Here is a 16,127-nt window from a genome sequence, read left to right on the forward strand (position 1 = left end):
TTTTTGAAAAGGAACGATCATAGCAATTAAAGTGGAAAAGAACTGCCAATGAAAAATCTTTCGAGCTTCACCAATGTGGATGGTACTTGTTCAAATATCAGAAACAACCTGGAAGATTGTCCTGGAAACTACAATGGGAAAGAAGAAAACATTTCTTACAGAGGGAGAATCGAATACAAAGATGGTCAACACTTCTTGATGGGACTTGGCCAGGTTGACCTTCTTGTTCCTTTATATACCTAAACATAGAAAACCAGACCCGTCACGGGTCCATGCTAGAATACCAACTTTGCAAAGTTTTGAATTCTGCAATATCTTTTGATTTATCATGAAAAATAAGTTTTAGAAATAGAAATTTTCTCTCTTTGCATAAAAAAATAAGGAGATTCTTAATAAGAATAAGTTGGCAAAATATGAAATAAATGATGATCAACAAACGCAAAATCCGTCATTTCAATTCAGGACAATCAAGGTTTAACCGGAATGAAAAAGACAAAGGTATATAAAATTAAAAAGTCTTTGATTCAAGAATAATTACGATATGTAATCTCCTTCGGATTATAAAATATAAAAATTTTTTTACTCTTCCAGCAAAGTGCATTTTTCGAAATTGAATTTATATGTTGACCCACGTAATTGAAGTTTATTGCACTCAGAACTATCTATGAAGCCTTTGAACATGGAATGAATCAACCAAGAAAACATTATGGAGTTGGTGAAGCATGAACATTAAATAATTAAGGAAGACAAAAGACTATTTAACTCTGACAGGAGCCAACAAGTTAGGAGACCAGCTCCATTGAAATTTATACATATAGCAGCAACATAGTTTTGTTGCAAGTGATGTGCTGTGTGTGATCTCCATCATTGCCGACAATAATTTATGTTTACAAAACAAGCTCTGTCTTACTCTTTCTAGAGATGTTGCATTTATGTTTCCTTTCTATTTTTTTAATTAACGTTTTCCTAATAAATTTAATGCCTTAATTTTTAGTATTGTCGCATAGTAATTAAGTAGTAGTAGTACTAATGTTCGAGCTATGCAAGACAAATGCATGTTTTAATAATCTCTTGTTTGACAGATTTCACGTGCAATTTCATAAAGATTGGAAAGTGTAATTAGCCATGCATGCTAAACACTAGTTATCATTTATCATCAACCCTCCAAATCGAATCCAAGTAATCAATTAACTTGGTAATTTATTTATTCAACTGCTCTTCATCACTGATAACTGCGATTGGCTTATTTAGACTCGGTCTGTATGTGATGAAAATAATATGGTTATTACAACGAGAATATTTCTGATCATTTATTGAGAAAAAAAAGAGAATAAAACGATAATAATTTTTAACAAAATATATCTTTTTTGATTAATTTGGTTTATAAGTGAGAATATTGGCTAAATCTAGATAAATTTAACCCTAATCAACATTACTATAAGTGAATATAGCGAACAATTAGGTCAAATATTTTATTGATTCAGTACTTTAAAGCCTCCTAAGCTTTGAACTGGACTCGAAATTGATCTATAAGATTTCAAGCATGATTTTGATTCAATTGATTCTTAAATTGGTAAAGAGTTTATCGCTTTCAATTCAATCCCCATTCAAGCTCTTTTTATTTATTTATTTATTTATTTATAATAAATTTGGAAAGAACTAAAATTTGTAATTAATTTAGAGCTGGATTTTGATTGAAACATGTAAGTGTAGCAAGAATGCACGTCTAATGAATGAGAAGGGAATGAAAATGCAAGTGCAAATAAAGAGATGAGAGGGGAAGGAAACATCGTCGTGACGTAATTAATGAGTGAAGATTGTGGAGGAGAGGACAAGTGTCGCCTTTTGCTTCCAACCAATAAATGAGGAGTGGTGGGACCCCATGCCATGTAGGATTTGTGTTTTGAACTTGTCCGAATAAAAGCTGGCAACATCTCTCTGACCTTCAGACGAGGACTTCATTACTTTTAATGCATCCCATTAACACACACTTAAGACCTAACCTAACTAATAAACCCATTAATTAAAATTAATTATTGTAAAAAATATAAAAGAAAGCTCATATATTTAGATTTATTTGGCCAAATCAAATTTCCAAAAATAGCATGGATGGAGAAAAAAAACTTTGTAGGATTTTGAGGGTGCAATGCAAATTTTAGTTTGTTACAGTATCAATAGACTAAAATTATGAAGGTGAAAGCCGATAGTTTTGAGTCTAATACTAAAATTAGTGTAATTTTACGTATGGCCTTGATCGAGTCTCTAAAAATGGAATTCACGTCATCACCACCATTTCTGTCCTCGCTACAACTGGTTGTTTTGTTATTAGTTGTAGGAGCCAAGTCTGGAGCCAGAGAAATTTGTGCTGTTGAATTCTATCCAACCATAGCAAAGAAAAATCAAAAAATAAGGAAAATTTTGAAGAAAGAAAGAAGGAAGAGGGAGAAAACAAAATATCAGAGAGTAAGAAAAAGCCAGTCATTGGTACCGACCTCGCTTTTTTCTTTCCCATCGATCTAACAGGACAAAGCCTTCATTTTTTTTTTCGAAATCTGCAAAATACCCATTTCATAAAACCATCAAGGTACCCAATGCAGTCTTGAAAAAGCAAAACAAAATAACATATTTATGTTTTTGTTTTTGCGGTGTTTGATTCCCTCCAAAATTTCCATTTCTGTTTTTGCTGCAAAAAATGTTGCTTTTCTCCTAAAGACCAACAATACCAAAGACAGAATGGGAGAGGGAGAATAGGCATAAGAGAAAAGAAAATGCAGGAGACGTAGGAAGATTTGGTCTTTGTAGGGAGGGAGTTGGAGAGAGAATGAACAAAGAGATCGTAGGTTTTGTCAAGGGTTGGGAAGCAACAGTAAGAAAATCACAAGCTGCAATAAAGAAAAGATCCAACTCCATCTTTTGCGCCATGATGTCAGCAGCAGTAGCTCATGCAGATGATGATGATCCTTCTTGCCCTGATACTATCCGCCATGTAGAGAAAGTTCTACCCAATGGTGATTTCTACACTGGACAATGGCTTGAGAACCTCCCTCATGGGCAGGGCAAATACCTCTGGACAGATGGATGTATGTATCTTGGTGAATGGTACAAAGGGAAGACAATGGGAAAAGGTAAATTTAGTTGGCCTTCTGGTGCTACCTATGAGGGTGATTTCAAGAGTGGTTATATGGATGGTAAAGGGACTTACACAGGATCTTCAGGTGATACTTATAGGGGTTCTTGGGTTATGAATTTAAGACATGGACATGGCATCAAGAGTTATGCTACTGGAGATTACTATGATGGTGAGTGGAGAAGAGGTTTGCAAGATGGGCATGGAAGGTATCAATGGAAGAATGCTAATCATTATATCGGTCAATGGAGGAATGGTATAATGAATGGTAATGGAACTATGATTTGGAATAATGGGAATAGATATGATGGGTTTTGGGAAGATGGGCTGCCTAAAGGAAATGGTACTTTTAGATGGGCAGATGGGAGTTTCTATGTGGGGGTTTGGAGTAAAGATCCTAAAGAGCAAAGTGGGACTTATTATCCATCTGGGTCTCATTCAGGCAATCTGGATTGGGATCCACAAGAGGTGTTTTTGGAGGACTTGAGGGATTGTCAGATTTCTGCTTGTGAAAAAGTTGTAATTTTTCCTTCACAAAAAATGTTGAACATGCCTGGGGTTGATCAAGCAGGGAGTGTTAGAGGTGTTAAAGGGAATGGTGATGACGGAAAGCCTAGGCGGATGTCCATAGATGGGAGGTTGAGTAACTACAGTCTAGCTTCAACGGAAAATAGTGATGCTTTTGGTGGTGGTGGTGGTGGTGGAGATGGAGACTGGAGGGATGGAGATGAAGGGTTTAGTCAATACGATGATTTAGATTCAAGAATTCATAGATTGAATATACCGCCTGTAAAGAAGCAAGGAGAGACTATATCTAAAGGGCATAAGAACTATGAGCTTATGCTTAATCTGCAGTTAGGAATCAGGTACTTGTGATTGGTGCATGCTGCTGTCCTTTTTCTGTTTTCATCATCACCGAATCTTAAATGTTTTATAGAATGCTTAACTATAGTGAAATTGGAGGTATTAGATCTTCATATATATCTATATATATATATATATATATATATATATGAAGCATTTGAGTACCAACTCTATAAAATCTTGCTTAATCTTCCTTATGGTTGATCAAATTCTATATTTTTTTTTATAGATGCTGGTCTGAGCTGTAAATTGTTCTGTTTCAAAGGGTGTGAAAGTTACTTTTTTTTTCCCTCTCCCTCTATATATCTACTACCCGTAATGGTTATTCCTGCATTTTACATGCTCTTATTTGTTGGGCTTGGAAATGGTCTTTTCTCCAGTTCATGATTGCAGTAACCACTAATTCATCTGCTTAATTGATTTCTGTTTGTTGTGCAGACATTCAGTGGGACGACCTGCTCCAGCTATAAATCTTGATCTGAAGCCTCCAGCTTTTGATCCTAAGGAAAAAGTTTGGACTAAATTTCCGCCAGAAGGATCTAAGTATACTCCACCTCACCAGTCTAGTGAATTCAAATGGAAGGATTACTGTCCTGTTGTTTTCAGGTTACAGCTTGAAAACTGTTCCTTTTATTTGAGGCTGAGCCTCTTTTAGCATGAATAATTAAAGAGATTTCACAGTGCCAACAGAAAGTATATTCTGAAAATGATCTGAAATTGCTTCTGCATTGCATCTATTTAGTACACCGACTCTTGAGATGATTGTGACAGTAATAACCTGCAACTAGGATGTTTAATACTTAATGCAATTTTCATCAGAATCTTAAAATTTGTTCTGGAAAGTGTATTATGCTAGCAGATTTTCCAAACATGCCATATTCACTCCATACTAGGTGGCCTGACAATTTACCATATTCCTATTTTCAGGACTCTCAGGAAATTGTTCAATGTGGATGCAGCTGATTACATGCTATCAATATGTGGGAATGATGCTCTTAGGGAGCTTTCATCCCCAGGAAAGAGTGGAAGCTTCTTTTACTTAACAAATGACGATCGCTACATGATCAAGACAATGAAGAAGGCCGAAGTAAAAGTTAGTGTTCTACTGCTTACCTTTGCAACTTTTCTGAAGCTTTAGATTTTCTTTTTCCTTTCCTTTTGAATTGTTTGTTCACAAAACCTTGCATTAACTTCAAGGTGAACATTGATTATTGAATCTGCCCCTCAGATTGATTGTGGATTTCCAAAATGTGCAAATAGGCTTCTTTTTCCTTGGCTTTCTCTGGCTTAAGTTGATTGATATTACAGGTTCTCTTGAGGATGCTGCCAGCTTACTACAATCATGTTCGGTCATTTGAAAACACGTTAGTGACCAAATTTTATGGTCTTCATTGTGTGAAATTAGCCGGTCCGAATCAGAAGAAGGTAATGTGTTCTGCAAAAAATCACAATTTAAGTAAAAATTAGCCCAGTCATGAATTTTCATGGAATCAATCTTCATTTGGTCTAGGTGCGATTTGTCATCATGGGGAATCTGTTCTGTGCTGAGTATGCAATTCACAGGCGTTTTGACTTGAAAGGTTCTTCCCATGGTCGCACAACTGCTAAACCTGAATCAGAAATTGATCCAACAACAACCCTCAAGGATCTTGATCTCAATTACATATTTCGATTACAGAAAGTTTATTTTCAAGAGTTTTGCCGGTGAATATCTCGTGTTTTCTCCTTTCTCCTTTCTCTTTTCAGTTATATTTCTGCCTTTGCTTTATAATGTGTTGAGGGTGGCAGTTAGATTAAAAGATTTTTATTGTTTCTCTGCTATGCATTCTATCCATCAATAATTTTTTTCAGGACAAAAATGTATGAAAAATATCTTACTTAGCTGCTAATATAAGCAATTGTAGGAATGTTTTAAAAGTAAATGTTAGAACATAACTGTCCTTAAGAGTTCTTATAACATGAAAACTATCCCCTACTGCAGGCAAGTGGACAGAGATTGTGACTTCCTTGAACAAGAGAGAATCATGGATTACAGTCTTTTGGTTGGTGTTCACTTTCGAGAGGCTTCATACAAGGATGCCATGACACCACCTCGTACATCTGGTGTTAGGACTCCTTCTGGCCATCGCACTCCAACTGGACTTCTCACTCCCACCGGACTTAGAACTCCTACCGGTTATTTCTTGTTATCTTATTTCCTCCTGTTTGCAAATTCAGAATCAATAACTGATGATCTTTTTATCCTTTTCTTAGCAGCTGGAAATGCAGAGCCTGATAATGAAGTAGGAGCACCACGCCTTTCTCGAGCAGACATGGATAAAATTATCTTTGATCCTGCTAGGTAAAATAAACTTGCAGAACCAAATTTATCTGTTCATTCTTGTATTATTTGGAAGTTCCAAATGCCAAACAATAATCAAATTTACCATGTGGGCAATAGTATTTTAAGTTGGTCAAAATCTTGTCTACTGATTCATTTCTGCCACAAACCAACAGTGCTTGCTGCTATGCTCAATGCCTTGTTTTGATTCAAATTCATCAGAATTCTGCTTTTCTCATTCTCTGTAAATGTACTATGCAGGTGGGCTTCCATAAAACTAGGCATAAACATGCCAGCACGAGCTGAAAAGACTGTCAGAAAAGGTGACCCCGAAACTCAGTTGATTGGAGAACCAACGGGAGACTTATATGAGATCATTATATTTTTTGGTATAATAGACATACTACAGGACTATGATATTAGCAAAAAGCTTGAGCATGCATACAAATCAATGCAATATGACCCAACTTCAATATCTGCTGTCGATCCAAAGCAATATTCAAGACGTTTTCGAGATTTCGTTCTCCGAGCATTTGTAGAAGACACTTGAAGGTATGAATTGACCAAAATCTTCCAACTTGCAAGGTGTGACCATCTGTGTATAGACAGCCTTTTATTTCTGGGATGAAAGTTTTTGCAGGCAAGAGGTTACTATTGTAACCTTCTTCTGGAATGGTTATGGCTGCCAAGAATATGCTTTTCTTGTCCAGCATAGCAGTTTTTACCCCTCACCACCATCATCTCTGTTAATTTACACTTACAAAATATGATATATTCTAGGAAAGGTACAGATTAGCATTGTAACCAAAGTTACTTGAGCTTGTTTCAGCTGTAAATGAGTTAATCGGGTGGAGGAATCTATTGAATTTTATTCTTTTGTACCAATTCTTTTTCTCCCAAAAAGTGAGGAGTTCTTTGGTTTCAGCATCAAATAATATGTACAGAAGGAAATGTAATGGAACTAACTTTAGGGTTTTCTTAATCTTTTAAAGAAATTCTTTGTTGATTAAGTTTCACTATTGTCCTTCAGTTATCTTTGCATCTGCTGCTTCTATCTTCTGCACATATCAAATAATCAGACCTTGTTATTATTGAAAATTAAACCAACAGTACCAGTGCCTGAAGTTTAGTTTCTGAGGCCACAATTTTCAAATTGGCTGCAGAATTTCATTCCATTTCTTTGGCTAACAGTTGTCTCAAGTTGAGTTGCTATCGGAATTACAAAGACATGGGTGTAAATTGTGGTCCACTCTATGATGTTGAGTTGGACTTGCATGTCAGAAATGGTCTGTTTTGGGGTCACAGGCAGTTTAGGGCCTGCTTGTTGAGCTCAGACATAGCATTGTCAGGAAAACCCAAATTTGGGCTTAACTTGTGCATTGGGGTCTTGATTTTTTGTCTTTGCCTGAATAGAAGAAGCATTAATGTCTTTTCTTAATGAAACACTTTCTTGTTGTCCATGGTGGTCTCCACTCTTACTTTATTTGATTTTGTGGTACCAGCAGATCAAATCTAATGGGATTTTTGATTGACCTGCTTTTATCAATGGGTTGCTCTGTTTGTGATTCATTATTACCTGGATCAGCATATGGTTAAATACATTCATGAAAAATAACTCATGAAAACACCAGTCACGAGATTAGTATAAAAAGAAAAAAAATACTACCTTAATTTGTGAAAAAAGCCATATAATTTCAATGGAGGGGAATGTAAAACAACCTTCGTTAAAAGACAGAGCAACATATCGTTCCTTTAGACGAGCAGTCGTATAAATCTATTAATAGTATGATGTACTAAGAAGGTTACTCTAGACAACAACAGAGGAGCGTTTGGAACAGAAAAATTGATTGACTACAGCTAGAACTACATCACATAGCATGCAAAAATCAGTATCTCCATCTCAACCCCAGAGAATGGCATGCCAAATTTTCACAGTTGGATACTAAGAGCAAAACTTCGTTTCACCTTTTGCATTTAACCAGCCCTTCATGATAGCAATTTCATTCATTACCTGATGCACATATATAAATATACCAAAAAAAAAAGAAAAAAGAAAGAAGAAAAGGTTAGTGCATCAAGCGAAATAATAGCATTTTATGGAGTTAGTCAGTTAGATAACATTGTCTTGGAAATATAAATGTTGAAATGGATAAAAGAGGCTAAAGTATAAGTGGATAATTGCTTATTATTTCAATGCCCCAAAGATCTTTCTGTGTTGAGTTGAAAGCAAAAGAAAGGACATTATGGATACAAAGCTTGTCACTTGCATAAGGGGGAATGATGAAACATTTGAGTATGGGAAGGGATATGCACTTCTAAAGACTGATAGTGACATTGAAAATATGATCTCTGCTTATCTAAGAAGCTTAAAGCAAGTCCTTTATTTGGTTTCAAGGTCATATGAAAGGAAACAAGAACTTGAATTCTTCTAATTATGGATATGGAGATTGCTATGCCATTATCAAGATTCTTCCTTTCTTTCTATCACAACATTGAAATGGTAAAATAGAACAAGATTTAGATAATCAAAGGCCATATTAAGAAGAAAATGAAGGTCCTATTCACCATAAATTAGCAGGGGAAACAATACAGGACTAATCTTATGCACTAATATGGATTTGCAGTATGAAGATCAAAACTTTTATGAACTTTGCTGATATTTCTTAATCATTTTCCTCAGTGTTCTTGTTCCGTCACTTATAAACAAGTTGTCATTGAATTTGTAACCTAATCCAGCAATAACCATAAAGAAATTATTGAAATCATTCAGTGGCAAAGGCTTTACCTTCAAGCAATCTTTGGCAGCCAGAGGCTGGACAGGCATTTGGTGGATCAACAATTGGAGAAGTAGATTCTCTGTTTCTTCCACCAGAGGGCACTTTTGAAATGCATGGAAACAAGTTTTTCTCATCAATCCCTTGATCATAGAGGAAGCCCTTAAAAACATGGCCACTTATGTTCACCATTGCTTGGTATGCAACCTCAGCTTCACCACCATTAATGGTTGTTACTCTAATGCACCTGAACACAGCCGGAGCTTGGACTTGACTTGGTAAGGATTGTTTGAAGCTTGCATCTGCATCTCAACAAAAAATCAACCAGTTTTAGTGCCTGATTTCATTCTCAGCAACAAACTCCTTGGAAACAGAGACCAAAGCAGAGGAAAACAGAATTAGCCTTGCATCAGAGCCCAACAACCCCACATGTCTTGATCGTTTAACTTCAACAATCTTCCACTTAATTTATCAACCCCAAGTAATTTTGTATGTCGACATAGTTAGTTACCGCACAATTTACGAGGAATATAACAGAAGTGAACACTGATCAGAAAAGAGTGGAATGGACTCAAATTTTCATGTACAAATTAGAACTTTGTAGTCCTCTGGAAAAGAAAAAATTCAAACTTTGAGGAAGAGGGAACAAGAAAGACCCAATCTTGCAAGCAAGATTCAAATATATATATATATATAGAGAGAGAGAGAGAGAGAGAGAGAGAGTACCCTGGTAATTAGAGCCATTGTCAAAATTGAAAGAAGTAGCAGCATTATTATTAGAAGTGCTAAAACTATTAGATGTAGTGGTCACATTCTCTCTTGGCCTTTTTCCACCACAAGCTCCACCTGAAGAAGATCCACAAGAGCCCCCTCCGCCGCTGCCACCATTAACGCTTTGCCTCTCTCGCCGCCTCACTGCAGGAACCCACGTGCTCTTAACGTGAGTGGCACAATCATACCCTCTGCCTTTGCAACAAGTCCTACACCTTCTATATTCACACTCCTTCTTAGCCCTATTTCCACAATCTCTACAAACTCTAGAAGAGCTATCACTATTTTCATTATACTCACCAATATTAAATGCATCTTTTTTAGCAAAACTTGATTCCTGTTGATATCTCTTTAGTGTGGTCCAAGAGTCTTGATTGTTTGAGATATTGCATTGGTCATTGATGGTAGTGGTTATTTGGTGCGAAGAGGAAATGGGCTGTTGATGTTGAAAAGTAGCAGATGAAGAAGGTGGTGGCGCTATGAAGAAGATGTTGTGGAGGCCTAACATGTTTGTATGGTCATGTGGGAAGGTGGAGGTGGTGGTGGTGGTGGTGGTGCTTGGTGGTGGTGGCAGCCATGTTTTGGTGGCTGTGAGTGAAATACGAGTTGGGGTTGCCACAGTTGGTGGATTGGATTGAGAAAGAAACTAGTGCATGGATCTATGTACAAAGACTAAAGAGAAACATAAAATAAAAATGTCGGTGTAAGTGATAGAGATATATGAGTTACCAATATAACATGAACTAATTATACTGAGAGAAAGGAAGACTTATTACAGAAATTGCTTTTGATGCTAGGAGGAGTCTATTCCCGCGGACAGAATTGCTTCTACTTATTAAAGACTAAAACTTTAACATCTTTCTGTGGATTTATTGTGTTCTAGCTCAGAAAGGATATGGTGATGCAAAAGACGTTTTAACTTTGAATGGTTTTGTAAGTAATTTAGTAAAGATTGGTTTTTTTTTTTTTTTTCCATCATATTGGTTTATATATACAAGAGAGTCCTGCAATTCAAAAAAATAAAAACTTCAATTACAATTTTTCAAACACATTATTTATATTTATAAAACGCAATTTTAATATTTAGAATTTAATTTAAATATTATATTATTTAATTATTATAAAAAATAATTTTTCACATTTTAAACTCTTTAAAAACTATTTAAAAAACGGTAACCGACCATAGTAAATGTCGAAGCATATTTGGCGTGTGGTGAGGTATGGAGCACATTATGGGCATTAGTAGGCTTAGGTGAAAATGCTCTCACTAGTAGGCTTAGGTGTGAACCACTAGAAGTTTCTCTATTACTTAAAAAAAAATAAAAAATAAAAAATGTGGCAATCATAGGGTGGTGTGGGACCATCCTAGTCTATAAGTCAAGGTTAGAGTCTAAAGCCTACTAGTCTATGTTGCATTATAGGCATTCCGCTAAGCCAAAGCCTAAGCCTAAGCATCTCTATGGGCTACTGTTGCATTTTCTTTTTGTTCTGCTGGCACATAGTCACACTGATGGGCCACTCTCTCTTGTTTGATTCATGACAATATAATAATATAAAATAGAAAGGGAATAAAAGATTTATTTTATATCTAGTAATTATTTTTATTTTATTTCTTACTTATAAATATAAAAGCAAATTACTGTTTAATTCCTCTAATCTAGTGAAATTAACTATTTCTTAGTTATAAATTTTTGTTTAATGGTTACAAACAATGGGGACTAAATAAATTTAAAAACACAAGAGCTAAATAGTAATTTTCCTTAAACATATTTCAGACCAAGCTTTTGGACGTGACATCTACAAATAATATGAAATCAATTAACAAATATCTTTGTAAAGATCTACTCAACTCAAATAACAAGACATGCTTGAATTCAAGTAACGGTATCTAATAAATCTCGAAGTGGGATTAATTTTATCTTTAAAAGGATATAAGAATAGTGATATCATTCAACACTTTAATATATAATGCTTTAATTTGTTATTGATTAAAGGAATATCATTATAAATCATAATTAATCATTTCTTCTGAATAAACTAATCTTCTTCTTTTTTACGTTATAGATGCAGGAAATCATCATTAATCATTGAATAGTTGTAAGCACAAGGGTAGTTTTGCTATTTTTGATAATTTCGTTTTTGCAGTGGTAACCCTTGAAGCCTTCTTCAAGTAAGTTGCCGTGGACTCTGAGCTTCCATCTTAGACAATGGAATCTAACTCATCTGTACACAAAAGTGTGGATTAGCAATTGATGCAATGTCCCCTGCAAGCAATTCTAATAACAAGTTACAACCGTTAGTAGAATCAAAGACCAAATCTTTTCTACTAGAAAGAATGTCTGTATTAAGAACATGCTTCAAAGACTTAATTTACAGTCAATTCTACAGAGCAGTTAAGATCAAAGTGCAATGAGTAATTACTAGAAGAATTATGTTTGGGTTCTTACATCCCACAAGGGTTATTGTCAAGTCAGAAAAAATTGACTTAAGAGTAAGGTAGGTCTTCTTTGATATGTCTGTTTATTGTATTTACGACCTACTTTCTTCTTTTATTTTCACTGAAGAAAAGATCGGGTGCAAATCCTGCAGAAGCTGGGACCAAGTGAGCTCGGCATATTATACATCCAGATCAATAGGTAAGGCATGTTCATAATCAAGTTGCCTTAGCCACCCGGGATAGTAACCTCACCTTTGAGGATGTATAAACTATGTGGTTTCATGTATTTCATTTTATTTTGCCCCAAAAAGAGTATCCATCATCATCACAAGAGCAAGACTTGTGTTTCCAATGAAATTTCATAGTTCAAAAGTTTGAAGGTTCGTTCCAACCTTTCTCCATTGATATGAGACAGAGACGGACCATCAGCTTCTCCACAGCATCTTCCTCCAGGTTGTCATATTCAGAGGATATTTGCTTTTGTAAGGAAAAATTCTGCAACAATCCAATAACAATTTTTTCTTATCAGTTAGCTCAATAAATTTATTAGATAATCTCAATCAAAATGTTATACTACATGACTTACAGAATTGTACCTTTTTTTCTTGATACAACTTTAGATATTGCCTTGATTGCTCATAAAATCCACAATGGTATAGAAGAATGCTGTAATCTCGTAATTCCTTCGGATTAGACCGTAGGAGTATGAGACGTTCACATGCTGCAACAGTAGCAATTGTGAATGAGAATTGCTCCAGAATCAACACAGAGAGAGATTGAGAGATAGAGAGGCAGAGTCTTTGAAGCTTCTTGGTAATTGATGAGAGATGAAAAATATATAACTCCCTCTGCTTTAAAGAAGAAACAGATAAATGAAGGGGAGAGAGGCAGTTTACAAACAATATTTTTAAAAAAATTTCATTACATTAAACATTGGCATATTCTGTTTGTAAACCCCCAAGACCTCGCCAAACTGGTCTAATACAGAGGCTCAGATTGTTTCTACAGCCTTGAAAATATAAAAATTTGAATAAAGGTGAAACGAAAGACTAATAAAACAAAGATCAACCAAGGTATTAAAATGAGATGCAGAAAAACAATTTTGCTTTTGCATGAATGCAAGTTGTATTAATCTAGCTCATCTCAAGTCCTATGCTGCCCAGTAATCTCTGAGGGCCATCAACAGTAAAAGGGAGGAAAATTTATACCAGATAATGCAAGCCTCATATCACCAAAATGCGTACTGGTCTGAAGAGCATGATGTATCCTATTATCAGCAGCCTTTGCAGGTAAGAGTTGAGAGCCACTGCAACAGGAAGAAAGTTCAGAATGAAAATATGTAAAGACAATATATAAACGAATCAAAAGCTTCAAGAAGCATAAGGAAGAAAGCTCATTGTACATAGCAAGAATAATTGCAGTGCAAGGTAGAGTAAGCACCAATATTCGAGATGTTTTGATACATCAATACAATTGGTGGCATGTGCTGCCCTTAAGAATAAACTCTTGGTGTGGTCATATTGAAATGGCCAAAAAGCCTCCTTCAAACTTCTCAAAGTCTGCAGAGAAAATTTACTTTAAGAAGAGAAAAAAAGGCTAAAATCAAAACAGAGTTGCTACAAGCATGCGCATAATGTAAAACAATGCTAAAAGATTTATGCATGGCATGGAGACACATAGAAACCAAATAGAAAAATAGAAGGTTGTATCTCTCTTTCACCCTGCGTGGGGGTGTTGGTTTGTTTTAGATATTGTTTTCTGGAAAAAAGATAGAAATCAACTTCAGCCTGAAGTTGATAGTTCGGGTGTAAAACAAACTGTTAGGGGACGAATTTGAAACAATGAGGTTCAGGTTTGAAACCTTAAACACAGGCGTGGATTCAAGTCTTGGTAAGTCAATAACTATAACTTTTAAATAAACTGGTAAAAAATTTACACGTAACTATATCACTTTGGACTTTTATCACATGAATGCCAACAACTCCTGCATTACGAAATAATGCGTAGGCTCAATAGGCAAAAGGCAAAGAAAGTGTAAGATGTGCATTTGATTCTAGGAAAAACGAATATGTAACAGTAACCCAATGCGGAATCTGTGCAGAGCAGAACAAAAAGTTACCTCCTCTAGCAGAGATTGAGTTGTCATTATGTGTTGCTGATCAGACTCCTTACCCTTCTGCTTATGGTAGCCTCTAGGAAGAGAATGAAGATCATGAGGGAAGAATATCTCACAGTCAAAATCCAACAGACCCCACAACCGAAGCATTTTTAGGATTTCAGAATATATAAGTGAAAGCATAACAGCCGAACCAGACCGATTAATCAAAACCTATTCAAAACATAAAGATAATTAAGTTAAAAAATAAATTCCCAACTTGGCAATGTTTATATATTGTGAAGGTGACTTTCATACTGAGGGGAGATAGAGAGGCCGTATGTCCAATTGGTCCTTAGGACTAGGAGCGGTTCTCCGGAAACCCTGAAAAGAAAGAACAATTTCATGTCAATGACAGTCCTGTTTCTCCTAAATTGACAACATATTCAAAAAAGTATAGCTCGAAAAGACACAAAAGAGGACATATGCATTTAAAGTTTTTAACTTTCGACTGTTCTATTTAAACCAATCGCATGAACATTCAAAACAACAAAGACATTGTATAAAAGGCATACCTTCTTGACATACAAATACGTATCTAAACTATCAAGAAATTTCTCAGGTGAAGATCTAAAGGATGATCTATAGCTTGAGCAGTAGTCCATGGAAATATTATCCAATATTTCAATAAAATGATCCACAGGAAGTGGGATGGAAGAGTTAGATAGAAGAGAATCATCCTCAGCTGCTATATAAAGAGCCATTTTCCCCAAATCCACACATCTATTAATGCTAATACTAGTTCCCCTCTCGATATCCGATAAGTTCTGAATCTGTGTCAAGAATCCCTTCCTCGCTTCCTGCATTTATCATCAGCAGTAAATAAAATTCCCGAAATTAACAATAAGAGGAATGAGAAAGTAACAGTAAGTACCCTAGCGTGGGTAGCGTCGACTCCACAAGAATCCAACGCATCATGTAGAACAAATTCGAAGTTGGTCGATTTTGAAGCTCTAACTAAGAGCAAACAGCGTCGTCGAGAGGAAGACGAGGAAGGACAGAATTGGAAAATGGAGGATTTGGAAGGAGAAGAAGAAGAAGAAGAAGGGGATTGAAACAGAGAGGTTATTGTTGCTCTTGAAATTAATAAAGAAGATGAACTCATGGTGAAGCTAAGCGAGTGTTGTAAACATGGAGAAAGATAGGGTAAGTTATAGAAAGTTGTTTTGGTTGCTGATAATGAATTGATCAAGTTGTAGGTTATTGATATTTTAATCTGGAGCGACTAAAATTGAATATCAATAAGAAGTGAGTTCAGTGAAGGATGAAGAAGAAGTCAGAGAAGGAGAATTATTGTCTTGACGCTTGATGGGAAATGGGAGCAAAGATTGACCATTTCTGGTATCCACTTGCTGATCTTTCAACCAAATATCAGAAAAAAACAAAAAAAAAAAAAAACAAAAAACAAAAACTGCCAACCATTCGATTACTTGTAGTAATAACTTGTAGCATTTTTTTTTTTTTTCCTTAAATTATTTTTATTTTACTTTTATTTTTTTAAAATATTTTGTCCTATAATATTCTACATGTAAAAGTTAATGATATTTAAATTTTACTATTTTATTATTATTTAATATATTTTTTATTAATAAATATAATAGTTAAACTAGTACAACCCCATCAATTAAATATCCATATAAATAATAAAATTAACATATTAACTATTAATCTTTTGATAA

General features: G+C 35.3%; 3 protein-coding genes across 10 annotated transcripts; 1 reads left to right on the forward strand and 2 right to left on the reverse strand.

The window, feature by feature from the left end:
• Positions 1–2,303: 2,303 nt before the first annotated feature.
• LOC105631228 (phosphatidylinositol 4-phosphate 5-kinase 6) lies at positions 2,304–7,321 on the forward strand. 3 transcript variants are annotated; one of them, XM_020678195.3, is made up of 8 exons: positions 2,306–3,993; positions 4,430–4,597; positions 4,919–5,084; positions 5,300–5,416; positions 5,502–5,695; positions 5,973–6,166; positions 6,245–6,332; positions 6,573–7,321. In XM_020678195.3, exons 1-8 carry the CDS (start codon positions 2,822–2,824, stop codon positions 6,859–6,861), a joined length of 2,388 nt encoding a protein of 795 aa, XP_020533854.1. In that variant the 5' UTR covers positions 2,306–2,821; the 3' UTR covers positions 6,862–7,321. The 3 variants fall into 3 exon arrangements, with proteins under 3 accessions (XP_020533853.1, XP_020533854.1, XP_020533855.1); XM_020678196.3 differs by having other exon boundaries at positions 6,248–6,332; XM_020678194.3 differs by having other exon boundaries at positions 2,304–3,993; positions 5,973–6,332.
• Positions 7,322–7,456: 135 nt separating this feature from the next.
• On the reverse strand, positions 7,457–10,811 carry SRS6 (SHI-related sequence 6). Of its 3 annotated transcripts, none has more exons than XM_012213274.4 (3): positions 9,812–10,811; positions 9,097–9,387; positions 7,457–7,887 (listed from the first exon to the last, which is right to left on the reverse strand). In XM_012213274.4, the coding sequence occupies exons 1-3, from the start codon at positions 10,362–10,364 to the stop codon at positions 7,787–7,789; spliced, it is 945 nt and encodes a 314-aa protein (XP_012068664.1). In that variant the 5' UTR covers positions 10,365–10,811; the 3' UTR covers positions 7,457–7,786. The 3 variants fall into 3 exon arrangements, with proteins under 3 accessions (XP_012068664.1, XP_012068665.1, XP_089573959.1); XM_012213275.4 differs by lacking the exon at positions 7,457–7,887 and adding an exon at positions 7,983–8,322 and having other exon boundaries at positions 9,812–10,807; XM_089717833.1 differs by lacking the exon at positions 7,457–7,887 and having other exon boundaries at positions 8,344–9,387; positions 9,812–10,809.
• Positions 10,812–11,788: 977 nt separating this feature from the next.
• LOC105631226 (uncharacterized) lies at positions 11,789–15,797 on the reverse strand. Of its 4 annotated transcripts, none has more exons than XM_020678193.3 (9): positions 15,323–15,797; positions 14,964–15,248; positions 14,707–14,772; positions 14,413–14,622; positions 13,734–13,852; positions 13,502–13,599; positions 12,890–13,014; positions 12,686–12,788; positions 11,789–12,132 (listed from the first exon to the last, which is right to left on the reverse strand). In XM_020678193.3, the coding sequence occupies exons 1-9, from the start codon at positions 15,551–15,553 to the stop codon at positions 12,071–12,073; spliced, it is 1,299 nt and encodes a 432-aa protein (XP_020533852.1). In that variant the 5' UTR covers positions 15,554–15,797; the 3' UTR covers positions 11,789–12,070. The 4 variants fall into 4 exon arrangements, with proteins under 4 accessions (XP_020533852.1, XP_012068660.1, XP_012068658.1 ...); XM_012213270.3 differs by having other exon boundaries at positions 11,789–12,079; positions 15,323–15,796; XM_012213268.3 differs by having other exon boundaries at positions 11,789–12,120; positions 15,323–15,796.
• Between the last annotated feature and the right edge of the window lie 330 nt (positions 15,798–16,127).

The sequence above is a fragment of the Jatropha curcas genome, chromosome 1 (genome assembly GCF_041381405.1).
Source record: "Jatropha curcas cultivar XTBG-Jc1 chromosome 1, XTBG_Jcur_1.0, whole genome shotgun sequence".
NCBI lineage: Eukaryota > Viridiplantae > Streptophyta > Magnoliopsida > Malpighiales > Euphorbiaceae > Jatropha > Jatropha curcas.

Excerpts from the sequence above, each read along its gene's own strand:
- LOC105631228 (XM_020678194.3), top strand. The coding sequence starts at position 2,822 with ATGAACAAAGAGATCGTAGGTTTTGTCAAGGGTTGGGAAGCAACAGTA. Across the intron at positions 5,085-5,299 it reads TGAAGAAGGCCGAAGTAAAA|GTTCTCTTGAGGATGCTGCC; the intron begins GTTAGTGTTCTA and ends TTGATATTACAG. Across the intron at positions 5,696-5,972 it reads TATTTTCAAGAGTTTTGCCG|GCAAGTGGACAGAGATTGTG; the intron begins GTGAATATCTCG and ends CCCCTACTGCAG.
- LOC105631226 (XM_020678193.3), bottom strand. The coding sequence starts at position 15,553 with ATGAGTTCATCTTCTTTATTAATTTCAAGAGCAACAATAACCTCTCTG. Across the intron at positions 15,249-15,322 it reads TCGACGCTACCCACGCTAGG|GAAGCGAGGAAGGGATTCTT; the intron begins GTACTTACTGTT and ends TGATAAATGCAG. Across the intron at positions 14,623-14,706 it reads GGCCTCTCTATCTCCCCTCA|GTTTTGATTAATCGGTCTGG; the intron begins GTATGAAAGTCA and ends TGTTTTGAATAG.
- SRS6 (XM_012213274.4), bottom strand. The coding sequence starts at position 10,364 with ATGTTAGGCCTCCACAACATCTTCTTCATAGCGCCACCACCTTCTTCA. Across the intron at positions 9,388-9,811 it reads CAATGGCTCTAATTACCAGG|ATGCAAGCTTCAAACAATCC; the intron begins GTACTCTCTCTC and ends GTTGAGATGCAG. Across the intron at positions 7,888-9,096 it reads CTGCCAAAGATTGCTTGAAG|GTAATAATGAATCACAAACA; the intron begins GTAAAGCCTTTG and ends ATGCTGATCCAG.